Source organism: Fragaria vesca, linkage group LG5 (genome assembly GCF_000184155.1).
Source record: "Fragaria vesca subsp. vesca linkage group LG5, FraVesHawaii_1.0, whole genome shotgun sequence".
In the NCBI taxonomy this organism is placed as follows: Eukaryota; Viridiplantae; Streptophyta; class Magnoliopsida; order Rosales; family Rosaceae; genus Fragaria; species Fragaria vesca.
Window position 1 is genome coordinate 3,056,566 of NC_020495.1, and position 27,300 is coordinate 3,083,865.

Below are 27,300 nucleotides of genomic sequence, written 5' to 3' on the forward strand. Positions count from 1 at the left end.
TAGGGTTTAGCCTTTTAGGTAGATTTGTAAGTGTTTGGCAGAAGACATCTATTATTTTTTAGTCCAGTGTTTTAAGAAAATAAATATAGATTGGCTTATATTTCTATCTTTGTCTTTGTGTCATAGGGGTCAAATATGTAGTGTTATGATAATATGTATAATAAGATGTAAAAAATTCAACCAATAAAAAACATGGTAAAAAATTGAGAAGGGTCAATTGACCCCTTTGGCCCTATTGTGGCTACGCCACTGCTAACCGACAATTAGGTTGATGTGACCCTTCTGTGTGAAGAGGTTTAGGGTTTTTGATGAAACTGGGCATTTATGTTTAAGGCAAAATGATGTGACCATGCATTGTGTGAAGCATTAGTCGTCTACGTGTCCAAAATGCGAAATAAATGTTTAAGGCAAAATGATGTGACCATGCATTGTGTGAAGCATTAATCAAAATACGAAATAATCTGTCTTATATTTTAAAGTGATAAGTTTAGGGGATGAGAATTTTGTTTTCGATTCAAAGATTACGTGTAGCAAGTGTCGCATAAATCTATCTAATAATTTCTTACTTGGTAAATGGTAGTACGAATTCAATATGACTTATCATTATCAGCCCTACATTCGATGATTTCAATCACACTCCAGTACGGTAAGGTTTCAAGATCTCAAATGAACCTCAAGCAAAGTCCAATTAAAATTTGGGCTCCGACTGAGCCCATTTTATGAGGGCCTCAGTATATGGACCCAGTTAAATATCAGCAATGATTACCCAGGAACTTCAACTGAAGAACAAGTCTTGGAATGTAAGCCAATCTGGTGAGAATGAAATCTTGGAAAAACCAAGCTCTCGACGTTCATGAGAAATATGTGTTTGATTCAGTTCTTCACTTTTTCTTGTGATTTCATATAATCATTATAAGTTTGTCATCAAATTAAGACCCATTATCCAAACCCTAGTTTGATCGAGGTACGTTGAAGAACAAAATAAGGGAATTTTCTTGATTCTATTATAATTATTTTCGAATTATCGAGGACCCAGTACACAAACCCTAATCATATTATATATTTTTGATTAGGCCAGGGTCGACACTGCTTGATTTCTCATTAGAATATTTAGGTTTGCTTAGGATAATACTATACTAAGTTTATCAATCCTTAACGAATGTGATGTACCATCTGACTACATATATATCTATATATCTACATGATCCTCATGATGTATGCTATATTTGCAAATCTAAATTGTGTGCTAGCTATAGTTTAAGATATATAATTAGGTAGATATAATTCACTAATTTGATAATATTCTGATTAAGGTTGAAGCCAAAAGCATGATGCACGGAATAGGAGGGGCGTACGGTCGGGTTGTATAGACAATTAACAACAGATCGATGGAAGAGGGGGTTAACCCTAGGATATCCAAAGGTAGAGATCGAATATAGCAAGAGAACAAAAAGAGACGAGAGCATGCACTAAGGTTCAGATCGACAGGAAAATTAGTCGGGGATCTTGTCCACCGACCCAGGATTGGATTCTTCTTCGTCAGTTTTACATATCTGTTTCCTGCGTGGCTGCGCCGCAGGCACAGTTGGAAGTGTCGCGCATGCGAATGAGTCTGACCTTGGTGCTCCCTTTTGCAGCAGACTTATGCATACCATTTCATCTCTTGACCAGAATATATCGGCGGGGGTATTGGTTATTACATTATAAAAGACAAGTGGAAGTCGAGGAATGAATTCTGAGCTCAAACTACATCAATCACTAAGGAATCATAGATGAAGAAACTCATCACGCGCTATGGTGTTATTTTACTCATTTATATGAACGAAGGTTTGAGAACTCATTAGGTGCTCTCAAATCATAAAGGAGGCTAGGCTTGAAGCGTCCAGAAGCCGTCTAGACGGGTTAGATAGCCTTATTTTAGAACAAGGCATATATATAACCAGGGTCTAAAAACTCGTTAGACGCTACTAAGACAAATGGTTGGCTTGAAACGCCTAGACCGGTTGCACGGTCTTGTTTTGAGAACACTAATTTAGACTATGGTTTCATAATACATTATGTACATTCCATTCTCAATACTTAGCATCTTATATGAGTTTTATTGTTCTTTGGAGCTTAGAACACTCGAGACTCTTAAAAATGCCAGAAACCCAAGAAGATCGAGCACTGACATCAGGAAAACTTTTCCAACCAATTATAGGAAGGGAACAATGTTAAGTTTATGGTCCCAAACCCAAGTTGGGGGTTTTGGCATATCGAATACATTATGCATCATTAGCTTACATGTGCCCTAAAAGACTTGGGGATCGACAGAACTCGTAATAGGGACCCGTCTCTTGGCCCTAAAGAACCTGATTGACTGCACCCTTAACGAGGTCATGCTATGCTAGCTATCTTGACCATCTTGATCAAGAGGACCACCCCCAAAATGATCGATCAAAGGCTAGGAATGGTTAGGAAACTATTTGGTATTTGGTATAATATAGTAGTATTGGAATGGAATTTGAATTCGAACTCAAATTATGGCTATGTATAAGTTGTTTTTGAACCGTGGCAAGGAGACACCAACATTCCATTTCATGATTGACATTCTTTGGTTTGAAAATAAAGAAGAGATATAAAGATGTTAAGAGAATTTAAGAATCAACTTTGTGATGATAATTAAGTGTCCTGTCCTTTCCAAAACTTTTATTTTGAGTGTAAGAGAAGATCAAAGAGAAATAGAAAAGAAAGGATCGGAGACAAAGGAGTATAGATGTGGATAAAGAAGCTACGATTATGGTGAGGGTAGGATTTGGAGAAGCTTGATGCTCAAGATAATCACGTTCGACGCACTTATATATGTTAGAATGATGACTCAAAAGGGAACCCGTCTCTCTAGCTAGGGTGTTCTTTATTCATCTATCGACGATTCAAACGTACATGTAGTGCATGGCATGTGAAAACCCAGAACAAAATCTATTGTGTATGCTTGTACGTAGATCCTAGTCATCCTACTAGTACTACTTAATTATGATTAACAATGCTTGATTATAATCCAGTAAAACGTGTTCCATGAAGATCATAGAGCTAGAAACATAATTTGAAAACGAATGCATGCAGTAAGTGATATGTTAATTTGCTTGTTTTACCACATTCTCTGAACGTCTTCTTAGACGTGAAACTTGGATGAGTAACACAGTGAATAGCACCTTTGATTGCATTTTGTGATTGAACTTTGATTCATCTAAGAAATGAAAATACATATACACGAAAAGCTAGTCTCTCTACGTGGTCCTTGATTGCTCAAAATTTAGCAAATGATTACTTACTTTCGATCAAAACCCCGCATGCGAGGTCCTCACAAAGTAATGAAATTTTCATTGGTTTTTTACAAAGGAAAATGAAGGAATAAAACGATCAATAAAACGAAGTACTTGATCCAGAACGGTGTACGTTGATCATCACAGAAGGATCGAATCGATGGATGTTGTGGTCATCATTGAGACCATAACAAAAAATAAATTGTCTGAATGAAACAAATATAAAAGGAAATGATTAATATGGATAACATGCAGATCGATCGGATAGAGCTAGCTAGCCAGATAGATTCAGTGTTGTGGTGAAAATAACGTGGGAACAACACAGGTCGCTTTATTCTCTCTGCACCTTTGGACCCCCTTTGGATTTTGAGTGTGTTCTTCACGCTGCCAACCTCGAGCTTCCTAATGGCTAGCAAACCAAGATAGAGCATCCATGATTTTACAATGACGTGAGATCGCTAGCTTTGGATTAGATCATTCCCACCAAGCTTAACTTTCATTTGAGTTCTTGGGTTAATTTGCCATCCAATTCTAGGAATCCAATCATCCAGACCCTTGCCTTCTCAATCATTTGCTTTGGTTTCTGAAGTATGAACTATCTATATATTTTGATCGAGCAAAATTTTATCAACATCGATCAATTTTCTCTTTCACGACTGAAAGATGGTATTGTGATCGAGAGGGACATAATGTACGTACATACGTAGCGATTTATTGATAATGTTTGTGTAAGTCTCGATCGTTAAAAACACTTATCTTGTGTTTTTATATAATGTCGGAAATTATTGAACATCAATATATAATGTTGAGTGGTGAAACTTTTCCGATCATCCTAAAATAAGAATCTTAGATAATTAACGCTCACTAACAATGACACATGCATAATATCAATCGAGCTAACGGTACCATTAAAACCGAGACCCAAATAGAGAGGAAGTGATGATTTTACTGATCTAAGTAAGGAACATTGAAGTCCAAACAAACTAACCGTGTACGTATACACAGAGGAGTGAGGAGCAGTAGAGACTTGAAACCCTAGCTCGATATATCAAGGGGCAAAGAGCGCCCTAGAATTAGAGGGTATGTAGTGTTACGTGACTTGCGGGGTGGAGGGCCGGGGAGGGGAATCTATCCCTTGCTTGTAGGAGGAGGAGAACGATCGGGTCCTACCCGTTTGGACCCGCAACTTGGAGTGCTCTTTCGGTACGCTCTTTATCGAGGACCCAAATATTCTCACTCTCTCTCTCTCAGTCCCTCCCCCAGTCTCTATGTCACTACTCACTATATTTGGTGTGACGACCACGCCGTGATCTATGACGTCATTACTATCACCATCGACGGCCAGTCTAGTCCCATCCCAACAACCCTGACGTCCATCACGGCCGTTGGTTTTCAACCAGCAGGAGTGTTGGTCAAGCTGAGCTAGGCCATGGGGCCTGTGTTGGGCCTTGTGCAGACACTGTGGGGGCTCACTGCTTCTGCTACCGACGGTGTTTACACCCTAAACCTTTGAAAGAGAGAGCTAAGCTAGCAGAGCTCTCTCTCTCTCTCTCTCTCTCTCTCTCTCTCTTTCTCACTGCTGCCTTTTTCTTCCTTCTTATAGCTCCACCAGCCCAACCCCCCACTCAAAAAACCATTCATTCTCTCATCTCCTCCAACACTTCCCGCTGTTATATACTACTCTCCTCAGTCCTCATCTCACAAATAGTAGTAGAAGTCTAACCTGGTGAAACTGAGAGCTAACTCTAGCTAAGCTACTGAGATGAAGTCTGTATGAAGGAAAAGCTCTGTTAGTGTGTTTCAACTGTTTCTTCTTGTTTGTCAGTAATCTGGGTTAGTTCGCTTTGTTTGATGGGTCATAATTCTCTTCAAGTTTGCATGGATTCATCTGACTGGCTTCAGGTATGGTCCATCGATCACCTTAATGCGCGCATTTTGTTTGATTTGTTATATAAGATCTGATGCTTAGAGCCTTAGTGTATGATCTTCCTGCCCCATTTTTATATACTAAATCAGTCTATATATGCTCATTGATCTTGGATTCATGAATCATGATTTTTCACCTATTGAAAATGAGGTAGAACAGTAATTGTTTAGTATATACTGTGATATATGCTTCTAGTCTCATATAAAACGCTTATACATAATTACATACATATGCATGGAAAATGCCATCAGCTAATTCTGGATATACTGCATGACATTCATAAACACGAGAAGGGTACTGTCTAGAGATATAGTTTTATACATCTTTAGGTAAAAAATTACCCATTAATTTTCACTTCCCTAGGTAAATTTTGAGTCTTTGAGAGATGGCCCAAATTTGATAAAATGGAGAAGTTCAAGTTCAAAATTTATAAACTAGAGCTAGATGTTACAATATGGAAATGACAAGGAAACAGAAGCTAAATCTGGAAGGTAAAGGAACCCATCTCTGTACTGTTACTACTGTGATTCAACACGAATGTCTTCTTATTTTTCTATCATATTTTTCGTCTGGTTTATCTAAAATGCCAAGTCCTAGCATTATTTGATTAACTGATATTTATCTCAAAGGACAAAGAAAGTCTTGTCCCGAAGATAGTGTTAGAAACATAATTCTGACGGAATCTCTCTATCTTTATATCATTCAGGGCTCGATTCACGAGGACCAGTCTCCGATGGAATCCTCGTCACCACTCTCCGGCGACATCTTAACATGCTCAAGGCCCTTGATAGAGAGAAGGCTGAGGCCACCGCATGACCAATCCCTCAAGTGTCCTAGGTGCGACTCCACCCACACCAAGTTCTGTTACTACAATAATTACAGCCTCTCTCAGCCTAGGTACTTTTGCAAGACCTGTAGAAGGTACTGGACCAAAGGAGGTACACTCAGGAACATTCCAGTTGGCGGTGGTTGTAGGAAGAACAAGAAGGTTGCTTCGAAGAAACAAAATGAAGACCACAGTCCCTCGATGAACCCTAACCATCTCGGTTCGTCATCTACGTCTTCTCATCACAACCGTACTGATCTCCAGCTCTCGTTCCCGGACCAGATGCAGTTTTCACATCTGAATAACTTGATGCTTGGGGCTCAAGGGACAGGAAACCCTAGTTTCATGGATGGCAGGTACGGGAACATTAACGGTATGCTTGAGAATTCCAACCAGTTGAGGCCAATTGATTTCATGGAGAGTAAGTTGGAAGCTATAGTGGGAAATGCTAGGAACTATGATTTCATGGGTGGTGGTGGTGATAGTCTGGGTATAGTAGGTGGCCTTAGCAATATGGGGGGTGGTGCTCATGGATTAGAATCTGCTGGCTTCCATGGTTTTTGCTCTAGTCCATTTGGATCGATGTCTCTTGATCATCAAGGGAATAACAATGGGAATAATTTCATGGAGAATTGCCAGAGGTTAATGTTGCCATATGAAGCAAATGAGAATCATCAGCATCATCAAAATGAAATCCATGATGTGAAGCCTAACACTAAGCTCTTGTCTCTTGAGTGGCAAGAACAAGGCTGCTCCGACGCCGGAAAAGAATCATCATATGGTTACCTCAATGCTCTTGGATCATGGACAGGCGTGATGAACAACTTCGGGCCGTCGGCGACGAACTCATTAGTCTAATGAAATTACTAATTTGTGTGATTAGTGACTTTAATTCAATCAAGTATGATGATTTGCATTAATCAGAGTGTAGGTTAATTATTATTCAATTACGTACTAGCTAGTAGTTTCTTCTAAGTATATGAATACGCATGTATGCCTTTGTTGAAGAGGGTTTTAATTTCTTTCTGTTCTTTCTTTTTTTCCTTCCCTTTCATATATGAAGGTGTTCCAGTTCTTTCATGTTGTTTATTGACCTAGTTAACAAGGAGTGTGTGTGAATGAGAACCTGGAGAGTCCAAAAATGAGTACTGCTTCTTACTTTGGTGGATTCATTGTTTGTGACTGGTTTGTTCTTTTGTTTCTTTTGGTCCTTCTCTTACTTTGTTGTACTCTTAGTCTTGGCTCCAAGTGCAAGCAATCAATATAATTCAAAGGTCAAAGATTTTGTTGTTGTAGTACCGAGATGGATACACTATCATCTTTCTAGGGTGAAAATTTGCTATTTTAATACTTAGTTAACTCTTCTTTATGTGATAAGCTATTATGATTGGAAACTTGGAATTATGCTTTATGCATGCTTGTAACATTCTTAGATTCATAAGATGAGAGCAAAGCCTGCAAATCCATTCTTTCAAGCTTTATTTAGCATGACATTAGAAGTGAGTTTTGAACTTTTCATTTGGTTAAGAAAAGAAAAAGAAGGCAAGAATAACACGACTCAAGATCTTAGCTAGGGTGCTCATGAGCGATTTGGGCCAAGGTGTGTTCCTCGCATTACTACGGTTCGTTGGCACTCTGATCCGATGATTCCGACCCCCTCCAAATGGTTGGATTAAAATAAATACTAATGGAACATGAGTACATCTAACGACGCTGATATATTTATGGTGCAGTCTTAGATATCATAGAGGAATTGTTACAAGTGCGTCATGTTCAAATCTTGATATTCCGAGTTAATTCGTTTGATGCAGAGGTAACGGCGATTATGATTTGGTTAGGGTGAGAGTTGGTTGAAGGTTGATTCATTACTTGTGCTTAGATCTCTTCGTTCTCCTCATCTATGTCTACGTGTTGCATGTGATAATTGTTTTTTTTTAATTAAAGCATGGGATAATTGTTTACATCAAATAGTTTCCGTCTTTGTATATTTCCCCTTTTTTTTTGTTTTGTTTTGTGTGTGTGAATAAATTCGTGATTTAATAGTTCACCGAAAAAGAAAAAGAAAAGAATAAAAACTGGGCTAAAGAGAAGCTGAAGGCCCAGGAGGGGAAGTCTATTTTCACTAAAACGAGATCCACACTCATAATCCGACCCGAAGAGTTTATACACTTTACATGGTCGTCTCTGGCTCTCTGCTCTCTGCTCTCTGCTCTCTGCTCTCTTTCCCTCATTTCGTTCTGTTGGATTTGGCGGCTACTATTCTCCATCAGTTTTAAACCCACGGTGAGTTTCTTCGTCATGGGTTTACTTAAATCGTGGTATTTTCTTTTTAGTTTCCTGTACAAATTTCTGAGTTTCATGATAAACCCAGAACTAGTCGTGTGGTTTTACAGTATAGAAAGGTTGGGTTTTAGTTACGTAATCGCTTTGTAACGATGGAGCGGTTTGATTTTGAATTGGGTTTGAAACTTTTGTTTCCCAGGAAATTGATTCGTTTTTTTACAAGCCACTGACATCTAGTTCAATTTGCACACCACCTGTTTGTGTAAATGCCTCAATGAATCTGGCATTCTGTATATCGAGTCCTTGACATATATTATATGCATAAAGATTGAATTTTTCGTTCGTAAAACGTATAAATGAGACACTGTGTTGGGAAAAGCAATGATCTTGGCTTTGCTGACTGAAGTTTCTTCCTTCTCTTTCTGTACAGCAGAGTGAGAGTGGTCAATATTGTTGAGCAGTTCAAGTTGTTTGAGAGCAAAGGAGGTTCCTTTGGGGTTGCATATCTTGTATGAGGCATTGTTTTCAGTTACCCAGAAGAAAATAATGAGGATCGTTGCAGTTGCCAGATTGTTTCATGCCCGTCCCACACTGCCTAAAGCAACTGGTCATTTGCAGGTTCGTGCGTTCCAACCGGATTTCAAGCCCAGGGATCCCAAGGCCAAGCCGATACGCTATAAATATCCGGAAGTTTATAACCCTTATGGTCCTAGACCTCCACCCTCGGATAAGATTGTTCAGCTTGCTGAAAGAATTGCGGCACTGGCCCCTGCAGAACGGAGCCAACTTGGTCCTGCACTTGTGGAGAGGCTAAAACTTCCGCAGATGCAGCACATATCAACAGAAGGCATGGACTTAGGTGCACAGGGAGGGGCTGCTGGTGCGTCGAAGGCTGAGGAGAAGAAGGTTGAGAAAACTGCTTTTGATGTCAAGTTGGAGAAGTTTGAAGCATCCGCAAAAATCAAGGTGATCAAGGAAGTGCGGGCTTTTACCAGTCTCGGATTGAAGGAGGCTAAAGATCTTGTTGAGAAGGCACCTTGTGTGCTCAAACAGGGGCTTACCAAAGAGGAAGCAAACGACATGATTGAGAAATTAAAGGCTGCAGGAGGAGTTGCTGTCATGGAGTAGAATTCTATTTATTGTGTGTTATATTGTTTGGTAATCTGGTGTCCCTCAAATGAGCTGCATTGTCGTTTCTGTTCTTATGATATATGGAAAGTTCGTTGCAGTTTCAGTGAATTTTGAATGTAGGAAGTAATAATTATGTGGATCTATCTCACATTGTTTGGTTGAACTGAATTCTGTAGTTGAGGCTGCAAAATTTTCCATTCGTGAATGTTATTGACTTGTTGAACACTGCAGAAGTAGTGGGAATAAGCATATACTCAAAACCCAGTATGACTTCTACATAGGGAACATTTTACGAATGGTATTTGGGAATGTTTACTTGCTGGTGAAACATGTCAAAAATGGCATAATAGACATTGTTTGCGACTGTGAGGAAGGCATAGACAGTGAAGACATATATAGGAGGTATGATGGGAGGAACAATGCTGGACTCTGGATATAGTTTAGGTCTTGAAAGGGGAGGTTGCAATGCAATAAGACCCTCTTTCAAGGCCTATTGGCATATTGTTTTTCTGACTGACGTATTTCTAGGAATGAAACGAAATACTGTACAAGACACTTAATTTGTGTGTTTGTCATAATCAAATCCGTTTCACTGTGAAATACAAATTACATGGCACTGAAGATATGAAATTGATAAAATGCCGTCTTAGTTTCATATCTTTCTTGTTTTCCAAACACATTCTTTGTGATATTTGAGACACTTCCAGTATTGTTGAATTGTATTACTATCGAGTCAGTAACTTAGTATTATATAAAGAGAGGTGTGTGTTTTATCTTTTATTTCTAGTCTTTTTTTTGACACGTCTCAAAACTCCAAATTGAATATGCTTAGTCACTCCATGAGATATTAGAGTACATTAAAAGATTATCTAAATTTGAAATATGAACTAGAGGTCCACAATATGTTTTTTCTTATATAAAAAAACACAACATTCTGTATTCACATTTGTCAATTTTTCCAGAAACACTCACATGAGAAAAATTGATCCTTTATTGTCATCATTCATTGTCACATGCTCTCTATCCCCGTCATACATAAGATTTCAGCTTCAGATTCTTTAAAGTTTCAAGATTAGATCCAAGGCTAGAATAGAACATTTCATGAGCTTAGCTTCAGTGTCACCTACAACCCTCTTTTGAAGTACTTGTTGTTTGTCGCATTGAATTGACCATCGTCTTCAGCACCATGGCCTTTGGCACCGTTCGTCACCCGCCACCGTCATGATTTTTAGCATCTCCCTCATTCATGGCATCGTCGTGTCAGCCTCAAAGCTCTCATTAATGTAATCATAGAGACTGAAAGTCTCAAGGAGCGTTTTCAATAGCTGGTTATGAGTTTGAATCAGATCGGACTTGTCAAAATTTCGAGCTTGAATCGGATCGGACTTGTTGGGCAACGGGTTATGAGTTATGACAGTAGGCTCAATACTATGGTGTATTGCGTGAGTGCCAAATAAACCACATGCTAAAACAAAAGTATGCAACCCACAATTCATATAATTAATATTCCTCAACATATAAACGAGTGCTTCCCTTCTCATTTCTTTTCTAGAACAATGACGAAAATGCTTCTCAACACAATCCCAACTAGCTCTTCTTTACCTAGCCAAACCAAAATGAAAACCCAGATATTCTCATAATTATAATTATGTTGTCATTCGTTTTTCCTCCTCTATTTGTTATGAATCTCATTAATCTACCTGTAATACGACTACTGACTTCCAAAACTTGTATATTGAACTGGGAATGATACAAAAGATTTTGGTCATCTTTGAGATTTTGAATGTAGTTATAATCTCAACTTTTAAACTTCAAAAACCTAAAGAACCGGCTCATACAGCTTCCCAAGGGTTGTGGCAGAGGCCAGGCTTGTGGCTAGAAGCCTAGAACCTTGACACTGATGGAAGATTAAGCAAAGTTGTGAGCAACAAGGGTTGTGCTTCTCCAAACTCTGAAATACTTCTCCAGCATCAGCACTTTCCATCAATATACATTATTTTGTCTAAGCCACTTTTGATCCAAATGGTCAGATTTCATGACATGCTTTTTCATTCAAATCACCGGCTTATTATCAAATGAAAAGTCGGAGCAAAGTATAAACGAGTATCTATGTTGAATGGCCTAGATTCCTTTGTATCTATAAAATCATTTTCTTATCTCAGATGCTTCTATTATGAAATCAAAGAAGATCATCACCTTATTCTTCATTACAGTGGGGGGGGAACACACAGAAAGTAAGAGCCTTATTAAAGAAAATACAGTATCTCCAACAAACTAAAACTGAGATTATCTCTACAATTCTATCATATTTTGTATGAAGTAGCAACATACAGGCATAACCTTTATCGTTTTTGTATGATGTAGCAGCCTCCCCAGAAATCAAGTCCGCCCACACCTTCATTATACCCTACAACTTGGTAATGAACTGGAGCTTTTAACTTATTGGTTCATATCTGCAAACACAGTCGTATATCTTTCCTTTAATCAACTTCTCTGCCAACCTTTGATTCTTCACCATTGCGAGCTGCAAAAGAAATTGTTTGTGTTAACTTGAGATTTTCACTTAAAGAACAGAATACATTATGGTCATCAACACACAAGAGTTCTGAATAGGTGGTCAAGAAAAAAACCAGTCCCACAGTTCAAAGTAGATGACATGAGAATTTCACCTTTAAAGCATCACATTTAAACCTGGCATTGAAGTTAGTATGAAGAGCTCTGCCCATGCCTTCCAATATAATCTGCACGGGTAGTGATAATATGTACCAACACAGAATTAGTGATTTCAAAAGTATTTCTTTCTTTTGTGTTATCTTTATGGTATACTAATGTGTAATGCTACTATTTTAGTAATTGGAGTGAATATCATACCAAATCAGCCTCTTTTGCAGCAGCTGCTAGCTCAGAGCTGACCTGCCTCAAGTCTATGCAAGGACTGCCACAACCGTTCTCAACAACCATTAATGGAACCGATGATGAATTTTCTTTAGAACCATCTAAGTTGCTGACCATGGCATCCACGAGCAAGCCTCCCGCTTCAGCAGCTCTCCGAAGAATATCACAATGCTGTCGACTAGGAAAATCAGTTTCTTGTCTATGTTTTATGTATTTTTGGTAATGAGTAATGACTATGTTTTATGTATAGGGAAAGAAAAGGTTAAATGACTAAATCATGTCTGTTTCCAAAATACAAAGTATTTGGGTTTAGGGAAAATATTTTTAGTTTGAATTCTTGATGGAAAATAGTAGGTAAAGGAACTGAAAATCTAATACGTAACCCTTAATTATCTTTTGATGGTCAGCAACCTAACCACTGACAAAAGAAATGGTTGGACAAAGAATAGACAGAGAAAAAAGGCAGGCTTGAGATTGAAACACTTGGGAAGCTATTATTTCCATCCAGATGGTACCCAAAATCAACATGGAAACATAAACATCGTTGTGGTTATGCATTGAGACAAACCTTGGCAGCTTCAGCAACAATCTCAGGAAGCTCCATGGCAGTGACATCATTTAGAGCTGGAAGGGAGTTGGCAACCAAAACAACCTGCAAAAACAATCTCATTACATAAGTTTTACCACAAAATTTAATTCTATGCAAAATAAGCCATCTTAGTCGAGCTGTCGAGCATATGCAGAAAACGTAAACCGGAAAACAACGATCACAAAAAAAAGACCTGTTTTGTCTCTCAGCTACAATTATCTTGCATATTTGTATTATATATTAGTCTAAGACCTAAAGCACCTTTTGCTTGCAGAAATGAAGCCACCACCCTCTAAATTTCCATAGAAGACAAACAAACCAAACAAAGATTTTAAATATAATACAAAGTGGACTAGTCACCCAACAAGGTGATTAACAGCTTCAACAAGGGACATACCTCCGTTCCACGTCGAAGAAGTTCCCGTGCTAGTGGAAGCATTCCTAGAACAACGTCAGCACCTGAGTTATCCACAAAGAGTAAAGCTCTTTTATGTGGGCAAGGTTTCTTGTCTCCAGATCCAAACATTCTCTTTTGAAAGGCATCAAAATTATCCACCTAAATAAAGATGAGGAGCTCATTTACAGAAGATTGGATAACAAAACAAATAAATAAAACAATACAAGAGTATTGTTTGGATCCACGTACTCGCCAAGGTCTTTGCATCTTATCACGACTCATTCTGTAGATTTCAATAATTGTTCCTTTGTGATAGAGATCCACACAGGCACGGGACCCCCAGTCGAAAATGTTCGCAGCAAGAACTCCTTCAATAAGAGAAAGCATTCTTGTTTCCTACAGATAATCACGTTAATGGTTTGAAAGTAGGCAGGTCAAGTGGTAACTGTGCTGGAGTTAAGAAAAGAAAATGAACAAGTGCGTGCCAAATGGAGAAAAGTTCAACCAGCCACCCAGTACAAACCATAGTTAAAATAATTAATATTCAAAGAACAGGCTTGTTGTATTTTTTTTTTTTTCAGGTTAGGTGTTGCAAAAATAAAGCATGAAATATGAACAGTTAAATATAAGATGATACCATAATTAGGCATATGGTAATTTCAACTCTAATCTCTATGGATGAAGTGTGGGAAGTGTACCTCACTCATACTATCAAGTTCCATGAGCAGATCGGGTAAAACAGCAAGTGATGCCTCGTTTTCCCTGTTACATCATAAAAGAAGGGGGAAGAGGGTTAGACCAAAAAGGGAGACATGTGTCAGGTGCACCACCGGTGCAGTATAATGACATCTGAATCCTGCCAACTCGTGGGGGAAGAGGTTAAACCAGAAAGGGTCAGGTGCCACCACCGGTGCAGTATAATGACCTCTGAATCCTGCCAACTTGTTCTTTTTAAAGATTTTTTTTTTTTTTGGTCAAAATTACTTTCCAAAGAATATACTATTTAAGAGTGCCAGGAATAAGCTAGCCTCGGAGGAACTATCATAACAGCTTCATTGAATAACGTGCAGCTACCTTTGTTTTATACTTCTATAAGCATCAACAAACTGGAATTCCCTCAAGCATTCTTCTCTGAGTTCCAGTAGATTGGCCAAACCCAACTTTCCATATGCAGCAGGCTCCTCCATCAACCTACACAGCCACTTGTTAGTTGGTAAGCCCAGATCCTTTGATTTGTTGATAATTTATCTAGGAAAGGAAAGTATTTTTCACTATGAACGTCATTGTCAATACCACTAATATATAAAAAGAAAACATAAACCTATGCTACAAATGAGAACCTCATTCCACTAGATCCCAAGCCAAATTTTGCTCTAGGATTATATAATTTATATTTAAGATATAATTTTCCAAAGAGTATCCTTACCGTGCCAAGTGAGCAGAAAAAGCTCGAGCAAAGGCATCACCCCTTCTTTTGGCATCTTCTGTCCCACCTTCACTTGCCACTGCCTGCGATGTTTCACATCGACCTCTCAAAATCATAAAACAATGATAAAACACATCCAATCTGAATTTTCATTTATATGGACAAAAACAAGCAAAAACGTAAAACAAAACGAATTAACAACAAAAGACAACCAGATAAACAAGACCAAAAACATGAAGGATTTTGACTTTCAAATCAAGGTTTGCCAAGAGTCTGGCAGATATTTCTATAAAACAGACTCCCTAGTATACACCCATGCTCACCTTATCAACAAGGTCTGGCAGATGCCCTGACAGAACAGTGAACCAATACCTAAAATACAATACACAAGCCAATTAGCCAGAACAGACAACAAGTCATATTGTTTGGAATCATAGTTGTAGATTATCCGCTATCAAGAAATTAGCTTTAAGGATTCCAAAAGTATTAATAGGTACTCACTCTAATTCACTGTGATCTGAGAGATCAATAGTATTAGGCTCATACCTGCAAATCAACAGATATGTCAGAAATAAGAACATGATGAGCATTTAGTACAAGACCACATGATTTTTAACCATTAAGGATTAACATATATTCAATATAGTGCAAGTGTCAGTATAACGAGCATGAAATGTAATTGGCCAAGTGAAAAGCATAAGGCAGTAACTTTGCTTCATCAAACATCGTCTTACTCCTTAATACGTTCAAAACAAAATGGACATGGACGTATGAAGTGTTGCCATCTCAAATTACAACTGAACTTTTCTTTCTTCAATGAGAAATTATGCCAGTGAAATAAGATATGTTAGAGAAATTGCAGCTATGGGAATATAAGATTGAGATAAAAGCATTAGACACTTAACGTAACAATTGGCTGGGACAAGTAATTGAATGATCTCATTATACGATGATCCCTAAGACAACACCAAATACATAAGCCTCACAGCATCACTATAAGGGACAGAATAAGCTGAATGAAAGCACCAGATTTCCATAAAAGCACAAGCTTGATGACGATATTATCTCAGTTTTTTGTTCCAAGTACAAATGCATCAGTGGTGACATTTGAGGATGTACTTAAAATTGGAACCTCTCTTTAGACTAGAGAGCTCCAGTTACCAATTAAATTATCCTCTTTCCACAAGAATATTATCTTTGCATAGTCACCAACACAATTCATAAGTTGACTTACGTTTTTGGATCCACCAATAATGGAAATACTTCCAAAGTCGGTACTAGATGGAGAACCCCAATGTTTAAAGCACTTGCATCAGAACGCAGGGTGCCTCCTTTGGATGATGGAACTTCAAAGCCACCAAGTCCAGTAGTTCCAGGTGGATCCATAGGCACTGGAGCAGTGATCTCAGTTCCCTTCCGAACAAACTTCTCCATCCAGGAAATCTGCATTCAAAGTTTCCGACCCTCATAAACTCTCTTAAATATTTAATTTACTCATGCAAAGACTAGACCTCTGGTATGAAGGAGAACAACAAGTAAACTATACATGTATGTACATATAATAACCAATAACTTTAACAAACCAAAACAAAACTATAAGAAAATGATATAAGATGAAAGAGAAGACTATTGAATACCAGCTGCCAACATCAACCAAAACCCAAATGTGCAATCAAAGCAAAGAAAGAATGTTTGATAATTAAGTAAACTACTTTTCCAATTCAATGTGTATACCAAAATGAACTAAAATTATTTTCTTCAAAAAGCTTCACAGAAAATGCATACTCACTGAAAAGGAGATCACTGTTTATCTCAATTCTAGGGTGAAAAACACTCACTGAAAAGCTCCCTATCCCAAACAGCTAGAGAAGTATCAGAGCTATGTACATCCTTAATGACCCTAGATGGATTCAATTAGGCACACCAACACTGGCATACAATTATATACAGGAGCATTCAAAGTTTAGACTAGCCCCAGACAATAGTTTGTCCAAACTGCAGCTCTTATGGTAATTCATCCATAGATTCCAGCCTTTTTGCTTTAAAGCCAAGTTGACCTATAGACAGAATATATGCCTGTATAGTTGCTCCAATCATATAATTTTGTGATATGCCTGGGTAAAATATGATTTTTAGGAGCTGTTCAAAGTGACGGACCACAGGAATCTTGACCCAATTTTTTTTCACCATTTTCCCGGTTGTCAGATTTTGGAAAACCATAAAGAAAGAAACCGTTTGATATTTTTCAGTTCCATCATTCTATAATTCCTTAAAAATCAAGATTTGGGAGTGGGAAGATTTTGGTGAGAAAATAAGAACATGAAATTTTGGACAACAAAACCGTGTGCTATTGTCCACAATTTTTGGTGAAATCATGGTCTTGGACTTTTTTTTTTGGAAGGAAGTTCCAGGTGTGGTTCTTGTTCAGTTAGAAATCATACAACATCATTCAGTGTGCTCACCCTCGCTTGGATGTTGTGGTTTCTTCTTTTTGGACTCAAATGACATGGGTTCTACTGGTTTAGAATAATATAGTCATGTCATTCTGGATTGTTTTAGAATAATATATCATGTCATTCTACAGAATCATTCTAATGGAGTCACCTTTAACTTTACTTTGTTTCCTTAGTGGGAATACTCTGGGCATTATAATAATGGATTGACATGCCTACACAGACATCATATTTAGCAGTTGTTTTTTAGCCAATATATGCCCACTACTGTAGCTGGATTATTTGTATCTTAAGATTAACAAGATTAAGTCAATCAACCCAGATCGGTTAAAATGAGAGGGTCAGCAGCTGAAGGTCAGGTGCTCTAACTCTGAACACTTACCTTCTCATTCAAATCCCCAAGTGGTGGACCATGAATCTTTCCTCCTGTATATGGTGCGCCCATGGGAAACCTTTCAACTAAGTGATGGACCATCAAGTCATCAAGGCCATGCTTTTCATAGCTCATAAATGCACCTAATGCTCCCAGAAACCCTTCATGCCTCAAAAACATTGCCTGTGCCTCTCCTTTCGACCTAAAGGAGAAAATATGAACTTTATAATGTCAATGTGAAATAGCTAATTAATTATGCCCAAGATGAGAAGAACAGCTAGAAAAGCAAGCCACACCCATAAGAAAGAAAATGAGTGAGGAATAAACGTCTTAATCTCAATGCTGTAACACATACCAGAACTGAACTGCAAAGGAGATGGTGTCCATGGTATAAGCATGGCCCCTAATAAAAAACCCTCCAAAAAATATTCGTTTGAGACCGAATCGTAGTGCATTTAAGTAAGATATCTGCGTAGATACACGGTTCAGTTAGACCTACCACAATGAGCACATCTGTGTTTACCTTGATTATTTCTCAGATCAGAAGATGGAAGAGAACAAGATAAGTTTTATGTACATCTACAGCCACATCCAACTAATCATTTCTTCTCAAATACATAGATACTAAATAACCTATTTAAATTATAATTCCACTATAAATTAACAAAATAAAAATTACTGCGAGCAAAATTTTTCCAACACATGTTCAATTATCATTCATATACAGAGTACTAACGCATAAAACACAGATTAGGGTTTAACTTCATGTACAGAGCAGGTCATATTTCTTTTGTAAGCTACTAGAAGTGGTAATCACCGAAACGTGTTCCTGAGTACATAAAAGCAACAACAATCTACAATGTAACCCAAGCCAATTATTTGGAAGAGAAATACAGAGGATGAAAGAGGTAAGGTTGTTGCATATTAATCTCACATATTATAAGGTACTGAGTAGATTGCATTTTATACATAACCTTGTAACAACAGAACATACCTGGCCAATATTGTAAGAAATCATTCGTAAGAGAGACAGGGATATATCTTCAGGTCTGTAGTCCTCAAGCTCCTTATTTTCTGAAATAGTCTTCCCAAAACTAGAAGCAATGGTTGAAGCTGAAAGACCAATCTACATGTTTTATGATCACAAGATGATTAGTCACTCAAATACAGTTAAATAGATCATAATGCCTGGACTACTTTACCACTTCAAAGTGTTCAGAACAGCATATGCAAGTTACATATCTGATATTACAGCAAGAAGATCATATTAGTACATACCTTTGAGTAATCCATACCGCCATAAATGTCCCCTACAAGCATGTCTATAGTCCTATTATCTCCCCTTTGACTAAGCTCTAATAACTCATCAAAACTGAAATGGAAATGAATTAGTCAAAAACGTCCAGAGATTTTTTAAGAAGAGATATGATGAAGTGGAGAACACCAGAAAAATCAATTAGCAGAACAAAGTAACCTATTGCATTTTGTTAACAGCCTTCCTAAGCCCCAATAGGTACCACCACCTACATTTGTTCCACTTACTCGCTGAAATTTTCCTTCCCCATCAACCTATACCAACATCATTAATTGATAAATAATACTGAAGAAAGTCTCCACAACTGGCAGACATAAAAGCATAACAATGACTAACCTTGATCATACTAACACCGGACCCAATATTAACAAGAAGATAAGGATATAAGTCATTCTGGTCAATTTGCACAAACTCTTTCTGGCCCTCCATATGTGTGAAAGCTTCATGTCGAATTGCCTACTAGAATCATGGTAGAACATCTAGTTACATTTCTCAGATGTATGGTCATCGTGCAGGAAAAAATGTAAATTTTGAATAAAAAGTGCAAACAACTGTAACTGTAGTATACATTAGCACTTTTTAATGTCCCTAACGTAAATTACTGGACAACGAGTCCAAGTAAATACCAGATTTTTCACAAATGATACTTTGCACACAGATTAGTAAAGAAGGAACCAAAATAACAGCTCATATAGAAAATCCACCTTGAGTAAAAAATTTGCTCCAGCTACAAGACAATTCATTTCATCTTCTTTGTCAAGGCCAACCCCCAGCCTTTCCTTAAAAAGGTCGGCATACTTGTAAGCCCCACCACCTGTTGCCTTCAAAGAGGAAGGACCTCATTAATATCAATATGAGTGAAAGTACACAAACAGAAAGAACTTCTGAAATACAAATATGTTTGATAAAGCAACTATAATACCTTAATAACAGCATTTTCATTGATTGGGGCATCAGGATTCCAAATACGAGCATCCATCCCTATTAACATTTTTCAAACATGATCATATAGCAGCCGGAGACTTGATAAAGTTACATAAACCCATATGCATCGTAAACTTTATGAAAGTTCAAAATAAATACTGTCTCTAACAATAGAAATAAAACAACAAAACCAAGGGCAAAAGACAGCAAGAGGAGAATACCTCCACAGTGAAGTTGTTTAGAATAAATGAAGTCTAAGCACTCATTAATCTTGATCGTCTCAAACTTCACAAAATGAAGCCTTCCACCAAGAACAGGGTAGCTCCGTCGACAACCATTTGAAATTCCCAGCCTCTCCTTCAAAGTTTTCTTTCTTTTGTCATCAATTGCTTGGTCTTCGCGTCTAGAGAAATACACCAACTTGATAAGAGATCCTGCCAGTACACCACATAAAGTTTTGAATGCAGAACATATATCAACAGGTTCAAATAGTTTTCAATCTTATCACAGTTGGAAACAATCAACAGTACAGAGAGAGAACTATTGCAACATGTAGTTACTATAACTAAGAAGATAGATGCTGAACTGAAGAGTGACAAGGAAACAAGTTATGTATGTGATCAGAATACTATCTTCTCCTCCATCAACTTTGATCACAGCTATGTAATTCTCATTGGATACAAATCATAACAAACTGAGAGAAGTTGCAAAGTACAATTGCATGCAGTGAAAAGTAAAAACCTGTAACTCAATAATTCCCAAAAACACTACTGAATTGAATTGATGAGCTATACCTCCAATGTCCAAAGCGAGATGAGACAAGTGATCAGACTGATTAGGCAACAGAATCGTAGGGTCCCTCTCTTCAAAAGTTCCCTGAATAGCAGCTTTGCTGAGGTCCAACTGAGGCCGAGAGCCCGACCGGTGAATGGAACTTCCGGTGACCGGAGCCATATCTTTCTCAGTTTGACCACCACCACTCTCAACAACTTTGTCTTCTAAAGAAGATAAAGGCTTCTCCTTTATAGCGTCGTTACTTCCAAGAATTGGGTGCTGAGTTAGACCCGCCATTAATCCAAAACCTCCCCAAATCACCACCAACCTCACAACTGTTTGTTTTGCCTGGCCTATCAAAAACAAACCAATTATTTGACCAAACTAGATCCAATTCTAGTCCAACTTTGAAAATTTATTAAATAAAAACGGCCACCCAATTAAAAAAAAAAATAGAGGCACCCTTCGGTAACAGTGAATGATTACAGCAAGCACATCATTTTGGACCCAGAAAGCTATAAAGATTCAATTTTTAATTTTTTAAAGATATAAAGATTCAATCTTTACTTTTTTATATAGATAAAGAGAATGAGTTAGGTGAAGTGAAAGAGAGAGATGTAGTGGAACTGAATATGAAACCAGAACTGTGTGTGAAATGTGAAGCACGAACCTTCAAAAAGTGTGGAGCTTGATGATTGAGGTGGTGGTGAGGATTAAGTACGAGGATTTATGAGGTTCTAGGAGAAGAGGTTAAGATGGGTCGTGCTGTGTAACTATGTTGTGTAAGGATTGGGGGAAGTCAGCAATGGTTTGTGTTTCTTGATCGGGTTGGGTCTCTTTTGGCGCGCCGGGTGTGGGCGTCCGTACTTGCAGGGGGAGCGCGTGACATTCACGGAGGTCCCACGCCTGGACTACAGGTTTTTTTTCTTTTAAGGTGGACCAACCAACCTGCTTAGGCCCAGTCAAACTGAGTTCCGCCTAGCCGGCCCAAGAATCCACCTAGCCCGCATAAGTCCAGTTCTCCATACCTTCTTTTTTTCTTTTTTCTTTTTTCAATGATAGTTCTCGATCCATACCGACGTACTTGTCGCCGACGTCCAAAGCCGAGTAACCGTCCGCAGCCTCCGGGAGCTTTGGCCTTGTGCTAAGAGAGGAACAGGTTCAACGGCCAGACGTACTTCATCCCTGTGCGGCTGAAATGAAGTTGCAGCGTTGAGTTCATTGAGACATTTCCTCTCGTCCAACACTTGGTGGGCACTCAGAGTTGTTCTTCAGCTTTGATCGTGATTAGGTTCTTGGAGAGCGTGGCATAATCGTGATTAGGGTTCTGTGTGTTTTCTGCATTGCGTAGGTGTGAGCATCATTTCTGTAGGTGGTTAATCTTCTGTGTTTTGGCGGTGATTTTGGTTTGAATATCCGCACCTTTATATCGGATTGCATTACTTTTATAGTACCATAGTTTTGGTGAATTGACTATAACTTCAACGATATGTATCTAACTGGTCCTGGTAGACAGCCACGGCAGCAACCAGCTCGTCTTCAGCGTGACATTGTCAGTCTGGGGAAGCAAGCACAGCTCTTTGCTTTGCCATCAGAAGAAACGCAACTGCTAGCTCCTCAACCCCGTTTTCCCTGCTGTTGAGGCTGCTCTTTCGGTTGTGCATATCCCAAATTTCTGTTATGTTAAATTGTTAGGTATTAACAGTATGGAGTCCGTAGCTTCGCGTAACGAACGTGTATCTATGTTTAATCTCAATGTCAATGACAGTTTGATGCTTAGATGGAAGCATGGACTTTGCTCCGAATCTTCTATATCCTGCTCAGCATATCTGGCACCACATTTGGCCCTTCGTGAAAACCTCATGACGTCATGATATCAATTATGCTTCAAAAGAGCTTGCCAAATAACATGAGACTCGGAAGCATGATCGGAGCTGATCTTGATAGGAAATTGAAGAAAAGCCAAAAAAAACACAAGCACTTGTTGATTCAACTATATATGGCAGCACCTTTAATTTCATTGATGTCTCTCGAAGTCTCGAGTATATTACTGGTCCCGGAATCAATGTATACAACATGATCAAGTTGAAAAGGGGGTAAAAACTAGCAAAGAAAAACCGAAGCCTTCTTCATCTATCTACTATTATTGACTGGACGAAACCATATCTAATTTACATTGACTTGAAAGTTGTGTGTTCAAAAAAGTGTCAACACCACACACGAAGAAAATAACATAATTTTTTGTTGGTAGTTAACACTTAACAACATACAACAACTTGGTGCTAGTTTAATCCAGTGGAACCATTATTGTAGCTACTACCAAGCTTGGCAGGTTGAAAACTGGACAGCAGATATTGTTCATCATCATCTCAAAACGAGTAATCAAGCACTAGCAGCCTTGTCCACAGGTGAGGCCTCTGAGCTGCCATTTGATGATTTAGCCAGCTTTGTTTGGTAGTCTTTAACAGCTGCCTTGATGGCATCCTCGGCAAGCATGCTGCAGTGTAGCTTGACTGGAGGAAGAGAGAGATGTTTGGCGATTTCCCTGCACGACATTCATAGACTACTATCAGAACAATGATACACAATGTGAACAAGCAGATATAGAATACTCCATATCAGGCACCAAGGAAAGTTATTTGCTCATACATATTGCCTACTTGAGGAAACTGACTCGAGCAGGAATTAAACCAACATGCTAAGAAGGCAAATAAAAAAAACAGACCCTGGCCACTCAACACAAATAACTAAGAAAAAGGGCCAATAAGGAACTGTTTTCAGGTGAAGTAAGCATCCAAAAAGGCTATTCAACAACATAACCCCAACAAACAGCCAACACAAAACCTTTCAGGGTTGCATAAAACATGGATTTGAATTCCAGAAACATAAACTGGTGAAAAAAATAACATAGAGCTCTTCTAATCATAGCAGCAAATTGCAATCAAATGTTTCATCCTGGTAAATAAGTTAATAATAATCGAATGATCTAACAGGACACAGCTGTAAACCCAACTAGGTATCGAATTATAAACAACATCCCTGTTAAATTATATAAAGATACAAGCAGAAGTGAAGAACTCAACCTGTTCTTAACCATACTTCCTGAATGCTGAATAGGTTTTACACAAGCTAATACTATAGGGATAAACATAACAAACCTAACAAACATGCACCAAACTATGCGACCGTGTCGAGCACACAACATCCTCAACAAATCAAACCAAAGCAATTCAATAAAAACATAAACAGGAACCAAAAACTCACGTGTTCTTAATTGTCAGGACCTCCTCCATTTGCCTCCCCTTCACCCATTCCGTAGCTGAAACAAGAAATCATTACATCATTAGACAAATAAACAACACCAAAGCAATCAATTCAAAACCAATTAACTAATTCACAACGAAACTAATCAAAACACTAAACAATTTCCAGCTACCTAAATTGTTGTTATGATCATACAAAAATCAATTTGGAAACACTAACCGACTGAAGATGAGGCGATGGCGGATCCACAGCCAAAGGTCTTGAAGACGGCGTCAGTAATCTTGCCCTGCTCGTCGACCTTAATCTGGAGCTTCATGACGTCACCGCAGGCGGGAGCGCCGACGAGTCCGGTACCAACGGAGGGGTCGTTTTTGTCGAAGGAGCCGACGTTGCGGGGGTTGTCGTAGTGGTCCACCACCCTCTCGTGGTAGAAACGACGCGGCGCGGCCATCACCGCCGGCGACTGGGCCTCGCGGGAGCCCTGGAGGAGCCTCTTCGATACCAGCCTCAACATCTTTTAGGGTTTCGGAGAAAGTTTCAGGTGGATTGGATTGGGTTCGATTGGATTGGAGGTTTTGATAGAAAGCTGGAGAAGATAGTGATGAAAATTATAGGGATCGAGATGGAGAAGGGCGGTTTGGGGGTTTAGTGGGTACGTGGACGGTGGAGATGGCTCCAGATGCTAGAGGTTGAGAATTTTTCACAGATATTTTGAGGAGTTGTTACCCTTTTTTGTTGGATGTCCTTTTTGTCTTCTCTCTCTCTCTCTCAACTCAAACGGGTGTCCTTCTCTCCCCAAACCCCAAAGGCCCAAACCCGGATTTTGATATAGAAAATTTCCTTTTTTTTATGAAAAAGAAACACACCTCTATTATGAACCTGGTTTTTTATTGTTCTTGTTGAAGAAGAACGGTGTTCTTATGCAATTCAATCTTGTATAAAAGATTTTCTTTATTTTCCTTAACAAACAAAAAAATTTGATTTCATTTACTTATCTTTTTTATTAGAAAATAATAGTATTGTCATGTCATTGCCAAATAGGCCAATTACATAGAAGTTCACTTTGAGACATTTTATCCCACATAAGTTCATCTCAACATTTTTACCCACATCAGTCCACCAAAGCCTAAATAGAATCTTATATTAGGTATTGAAATTCAACAAAATTACAGACTACAATCTAACCAAAAAATTAGATTTTATCTCTTATATTTACAAAAATGCCACTAATATAAAAAGTCAAAAACCACAAAAAGTCTCTAGCTGACCTTCGACGAGTTCTCTGACCGACCTAGGGCTCCAGCAAACTTTCCAGCCTGACTCTGGGGAATTTTCCGGCTGACCATCAGTAAGGATTCTGGCGACCACAAAATCTATTACAAAGGATAACAAAAGATACTACCGTCAACAAAGAAAGCTACTACCACTGATAACAAAAGATATTACCGATAACAACAAAAGCTAACGCCATCAGCAAAGAAAGCTACTACCATTGACAACGAAAGATACTACCGCCAGCAACAACAACTACTACTGCCATAAAAAAACTATTACAGCTAGAATGAAAAACTATTATCACCAAAAAGAAAAGCTACTACCGTCAGCAACAAAATATACTATAGTCACCAACAAAAGATATTATCGCCAATAACAAAAGATACTACCGCTGTGAACAAAATCTACTACCACTATTAACCAAAGCTATTACTGCCATGAACAAAATCTACTACGCCATCAACCAAAGCTACTACCATGACCCACAAAAGATACTGCAACCACCAACAAAAATATTGTTTTAAGTAATACAAAATCTACTCAATCTATCAAAATATACTATCAGTGACAAAAATGTACTATAACTGTGTTGAGAATATACTACACGCTAGATTTACAAATCTCGATTGCATTCATCTCATACACTATCAGAACACGATTACATTATTTCTCTTCCATTGAATTTCTATCGAATGAAGAGCAACATCAACACAAAACATCACCATACTCTTTGTTTACAGTTTCTCAAAACCAAGGGAAATAGACTCCAACCAAATTACAAACGCATCTTACCATGCAAAGGACTCAAACACTATACAAGCTACCAAGGAAAACTATCAAATATACATGGAGAAATCTGAGGGCAGATAATCGATGTAGGACCGGGGCCGACCTCCAGCCAACCTCCGACAGACCGCTTCTGAACTAAAACACCAAAAATTGAAACCCTAAGTTTTAGAGTGAAATCTATTTTCGATTGAAAATTAGAGAGAGCGAAGAGCTGAACTAACCTCGGGATCCATGTGGCTCTCGAGATCTGATGTCGTGGAAGAAGGATATAGGACTCAAAGATGACGTCTTCGTCCTCGACGGTGGATCTGCCACCATGAAGGTCAACGACGAAACCGCGAGAAAGATCCGGCAGATGTACTAAGGCGCAGAAGATCTCTGCTTCAGTAGAGGAGTAGACCCGGACCTGAGGTGAGGCCGAAGAGGCGGCCGCCTTAGGCCCCAAAAACCTGGGGGCACCAAATCTTGTCGCTGCCTTGAGCATGAGGCCGACCCTCCATGGAAGCTAAAGCTTCAAGCTGTGGCTGTTTGAGTTTTGGCATGGGTTTTTTGAAATGAAAAACAGAGAAGAGAAATGGTTGGGTTAAGAAGAGAAGAGAAGGGAGAGAGAGAAGTTTGATGATGATTGATGAACAATAATGATTGTTGATATTTTCAAACAAATCTATGGGTTTTTTTTTTGGAAGCTTCTTTTTTTGGCTAATTCATCCCCATTGTTAAGTTGGTGGACCCCCTCTCTCGGGTTAAGATTTTTGTGTGGTAATATACACAAGAAAAGAACTTCATTCAACTAACCAGGTAAGTTACAAAGGCTAGCAGCATCCTTAAATTACAAAATTCGGTCAGATCGTCTGACCAACGTACTCTTTGATACCATAAAAAAGAAGAAGTTTATATTGATTTAGAACATCTTTAGCTCTTCTATGACTGATTGACCATTTTTTTAATGATCATTAGAGGACACTATTTTTAGATCTCGCCTTAGGTCTTGAAATCTCAGGTTCGGCCTTGTAGAGGAGGCACGTGACTAGTTGGGCGCCGAGCAGGAGGTGGATGACGTCATCGTCGTGATTAGTTGGATGTTATAGATGCGGTCGTGGCCGAAGAAAAGATCGTCAAGGCGTCTTCGACGGTCAATCCAGATTCCAAAAGTCACTGTCGAGGCGGGCGTCATCGTCGGAAATGTAATCGAGGATGACAGGAAGTCGTCGTCGAGGCAGCGACGACGTCAAAATCGAAGGTGGAAGAATGTGGAAGAATGGAGAGAGAGAGAGAGAGAGAGAGAGAGAGAGAGAGAGAGAGAGAGAGAGAGAGAGAGAGAGAGAGTAGTAGTAGTAGTAGTAGTAGTAAGTAAGTA

At 38.6% G+C, this 27,300-nt stretch overlaps 4 protein-coding genes across 4 annotated transcripts in view; 2 read left to right on the forward strand and 2 right to left on the reverse strand.

Moving 5' to 3' along the window:
• The first annotated feature begins 5,059 nt into the window (after nucleotides 1-5,059).
• On the forward strand, nucleotides 5,060-6,925 carry LOC101301969 (dof zinc finger protein DOF5.6-like). The gene is made up of 2 exons (XM_004298897.1): nucleotides 5,060-5,204; nucleotides 5,936-6,925. The coding sequence occupies exons 1-2, from the start codon at nucleotides 5,154-5,156 to the stop codon at nucleotides 6,911-6,913; spliced, it is 1,029 nt and encodes a 342-aa protein (XP_004298945.1). The 5' UTR covers nucleotides 5,060-5,153; the 3' UTR covers nucleotides 6,914-6,925.
• A 1,231-nt stretch (nucleotides 6,926-8,156) lies between these two features.
• Nucleotides 8,157-27,300, forward strand: part of LOC101302835 (50S ribosomal protein L7/L12-like) — a 23,413-nt gene continuing 4,269 nt past the window's right edge. The window contains exons 1-2 of the mRNA XM_004298900.1: nucleotides 8,157-8,338; nucleotides 8,769-9,779. Of these exons, the coding sequence (XP_004298948.1) occupies nucleotides 8,885-9,466 (582 nt within the window). The 5' untranslated portion in view covers nucleotides 8,157-8,338; nucleotides 8,769-8,884 and the 3' untranslated portion in view covers nucleotides 9,467-9,779. The remainder of the gene's footprint in view (nucleotides 8,339-8,768; nucleotides 9,780-27,300) is intronic.
• Nucleotides 11,605-21,043, reverse strand: LOC101302263 (pantothenate kinase 2-like). Its single transcript, XM_004298898.1, has 22 exons — nucleotides 20,636-21,043; nucleotides 20,063-20,275; nucleotides 19,840-19,898; nucleotides 19,622-19,738; nucleotides 19,254-19,373; nucleotides 19,077-19,171; nucleotides 18,881-18,974; nucleotides 18,597-18,728; nucleotides 17,958-18,070; nucleotides 17,612-17,804; nucleotides 16,011-16,219; nucleotides 15,278-15,322; nucleotides 15,100-15,148; nucleotides 14,777-14,859; nucleotides 14,425-14,541; nucleotides 14,049-14,112; nucleotides 13,600-13,746; nucleotides 13,351-13,509; nucleotides 12,933-13,016; nucleotides 12,341-12,535; nucleotides 12,139-12,210; nucleotides 11,605-11,993 (listed from the first exon to the last, which is right to left on the reverse strand). The coding sequence occupies exons 1-22, from the start codon at nucleotides 20,910-20,912 to the stop codon at nucleotides 11,904-11,906; spliced, it is 2,727 nt and encodes a 908-aa protein (XP_004298946.1). The 5' UTR covers nucleotides 20,913-21,043; the 3' UTR covers nucleotides 11,605-11,903.
• On the reverse strand, nucleotides 22,599-24,676 carry LOC101302555 (iron-sulfur cluster assembly protein 1-like). The gene is made up of 3 exons (XM_004298899.1): nucleotides 24,099-24,676; nucleotides 23,880-23,934; nucleotides 22,599-23,160 (listed from the first exon to the last, which is right to left on the reverse strand). Exons 1-3 carry the CDS (start codon nucleotides 24,391-24,393, stop codon nucleotides 22,998-23,000), a joined length of 513 nt encoding a protein of 170 aa, XP_004298947.1. The 5' UTR covers nucleotides 24,394-24,676; the 3' UTR covers nucleotides 22,599-22,997.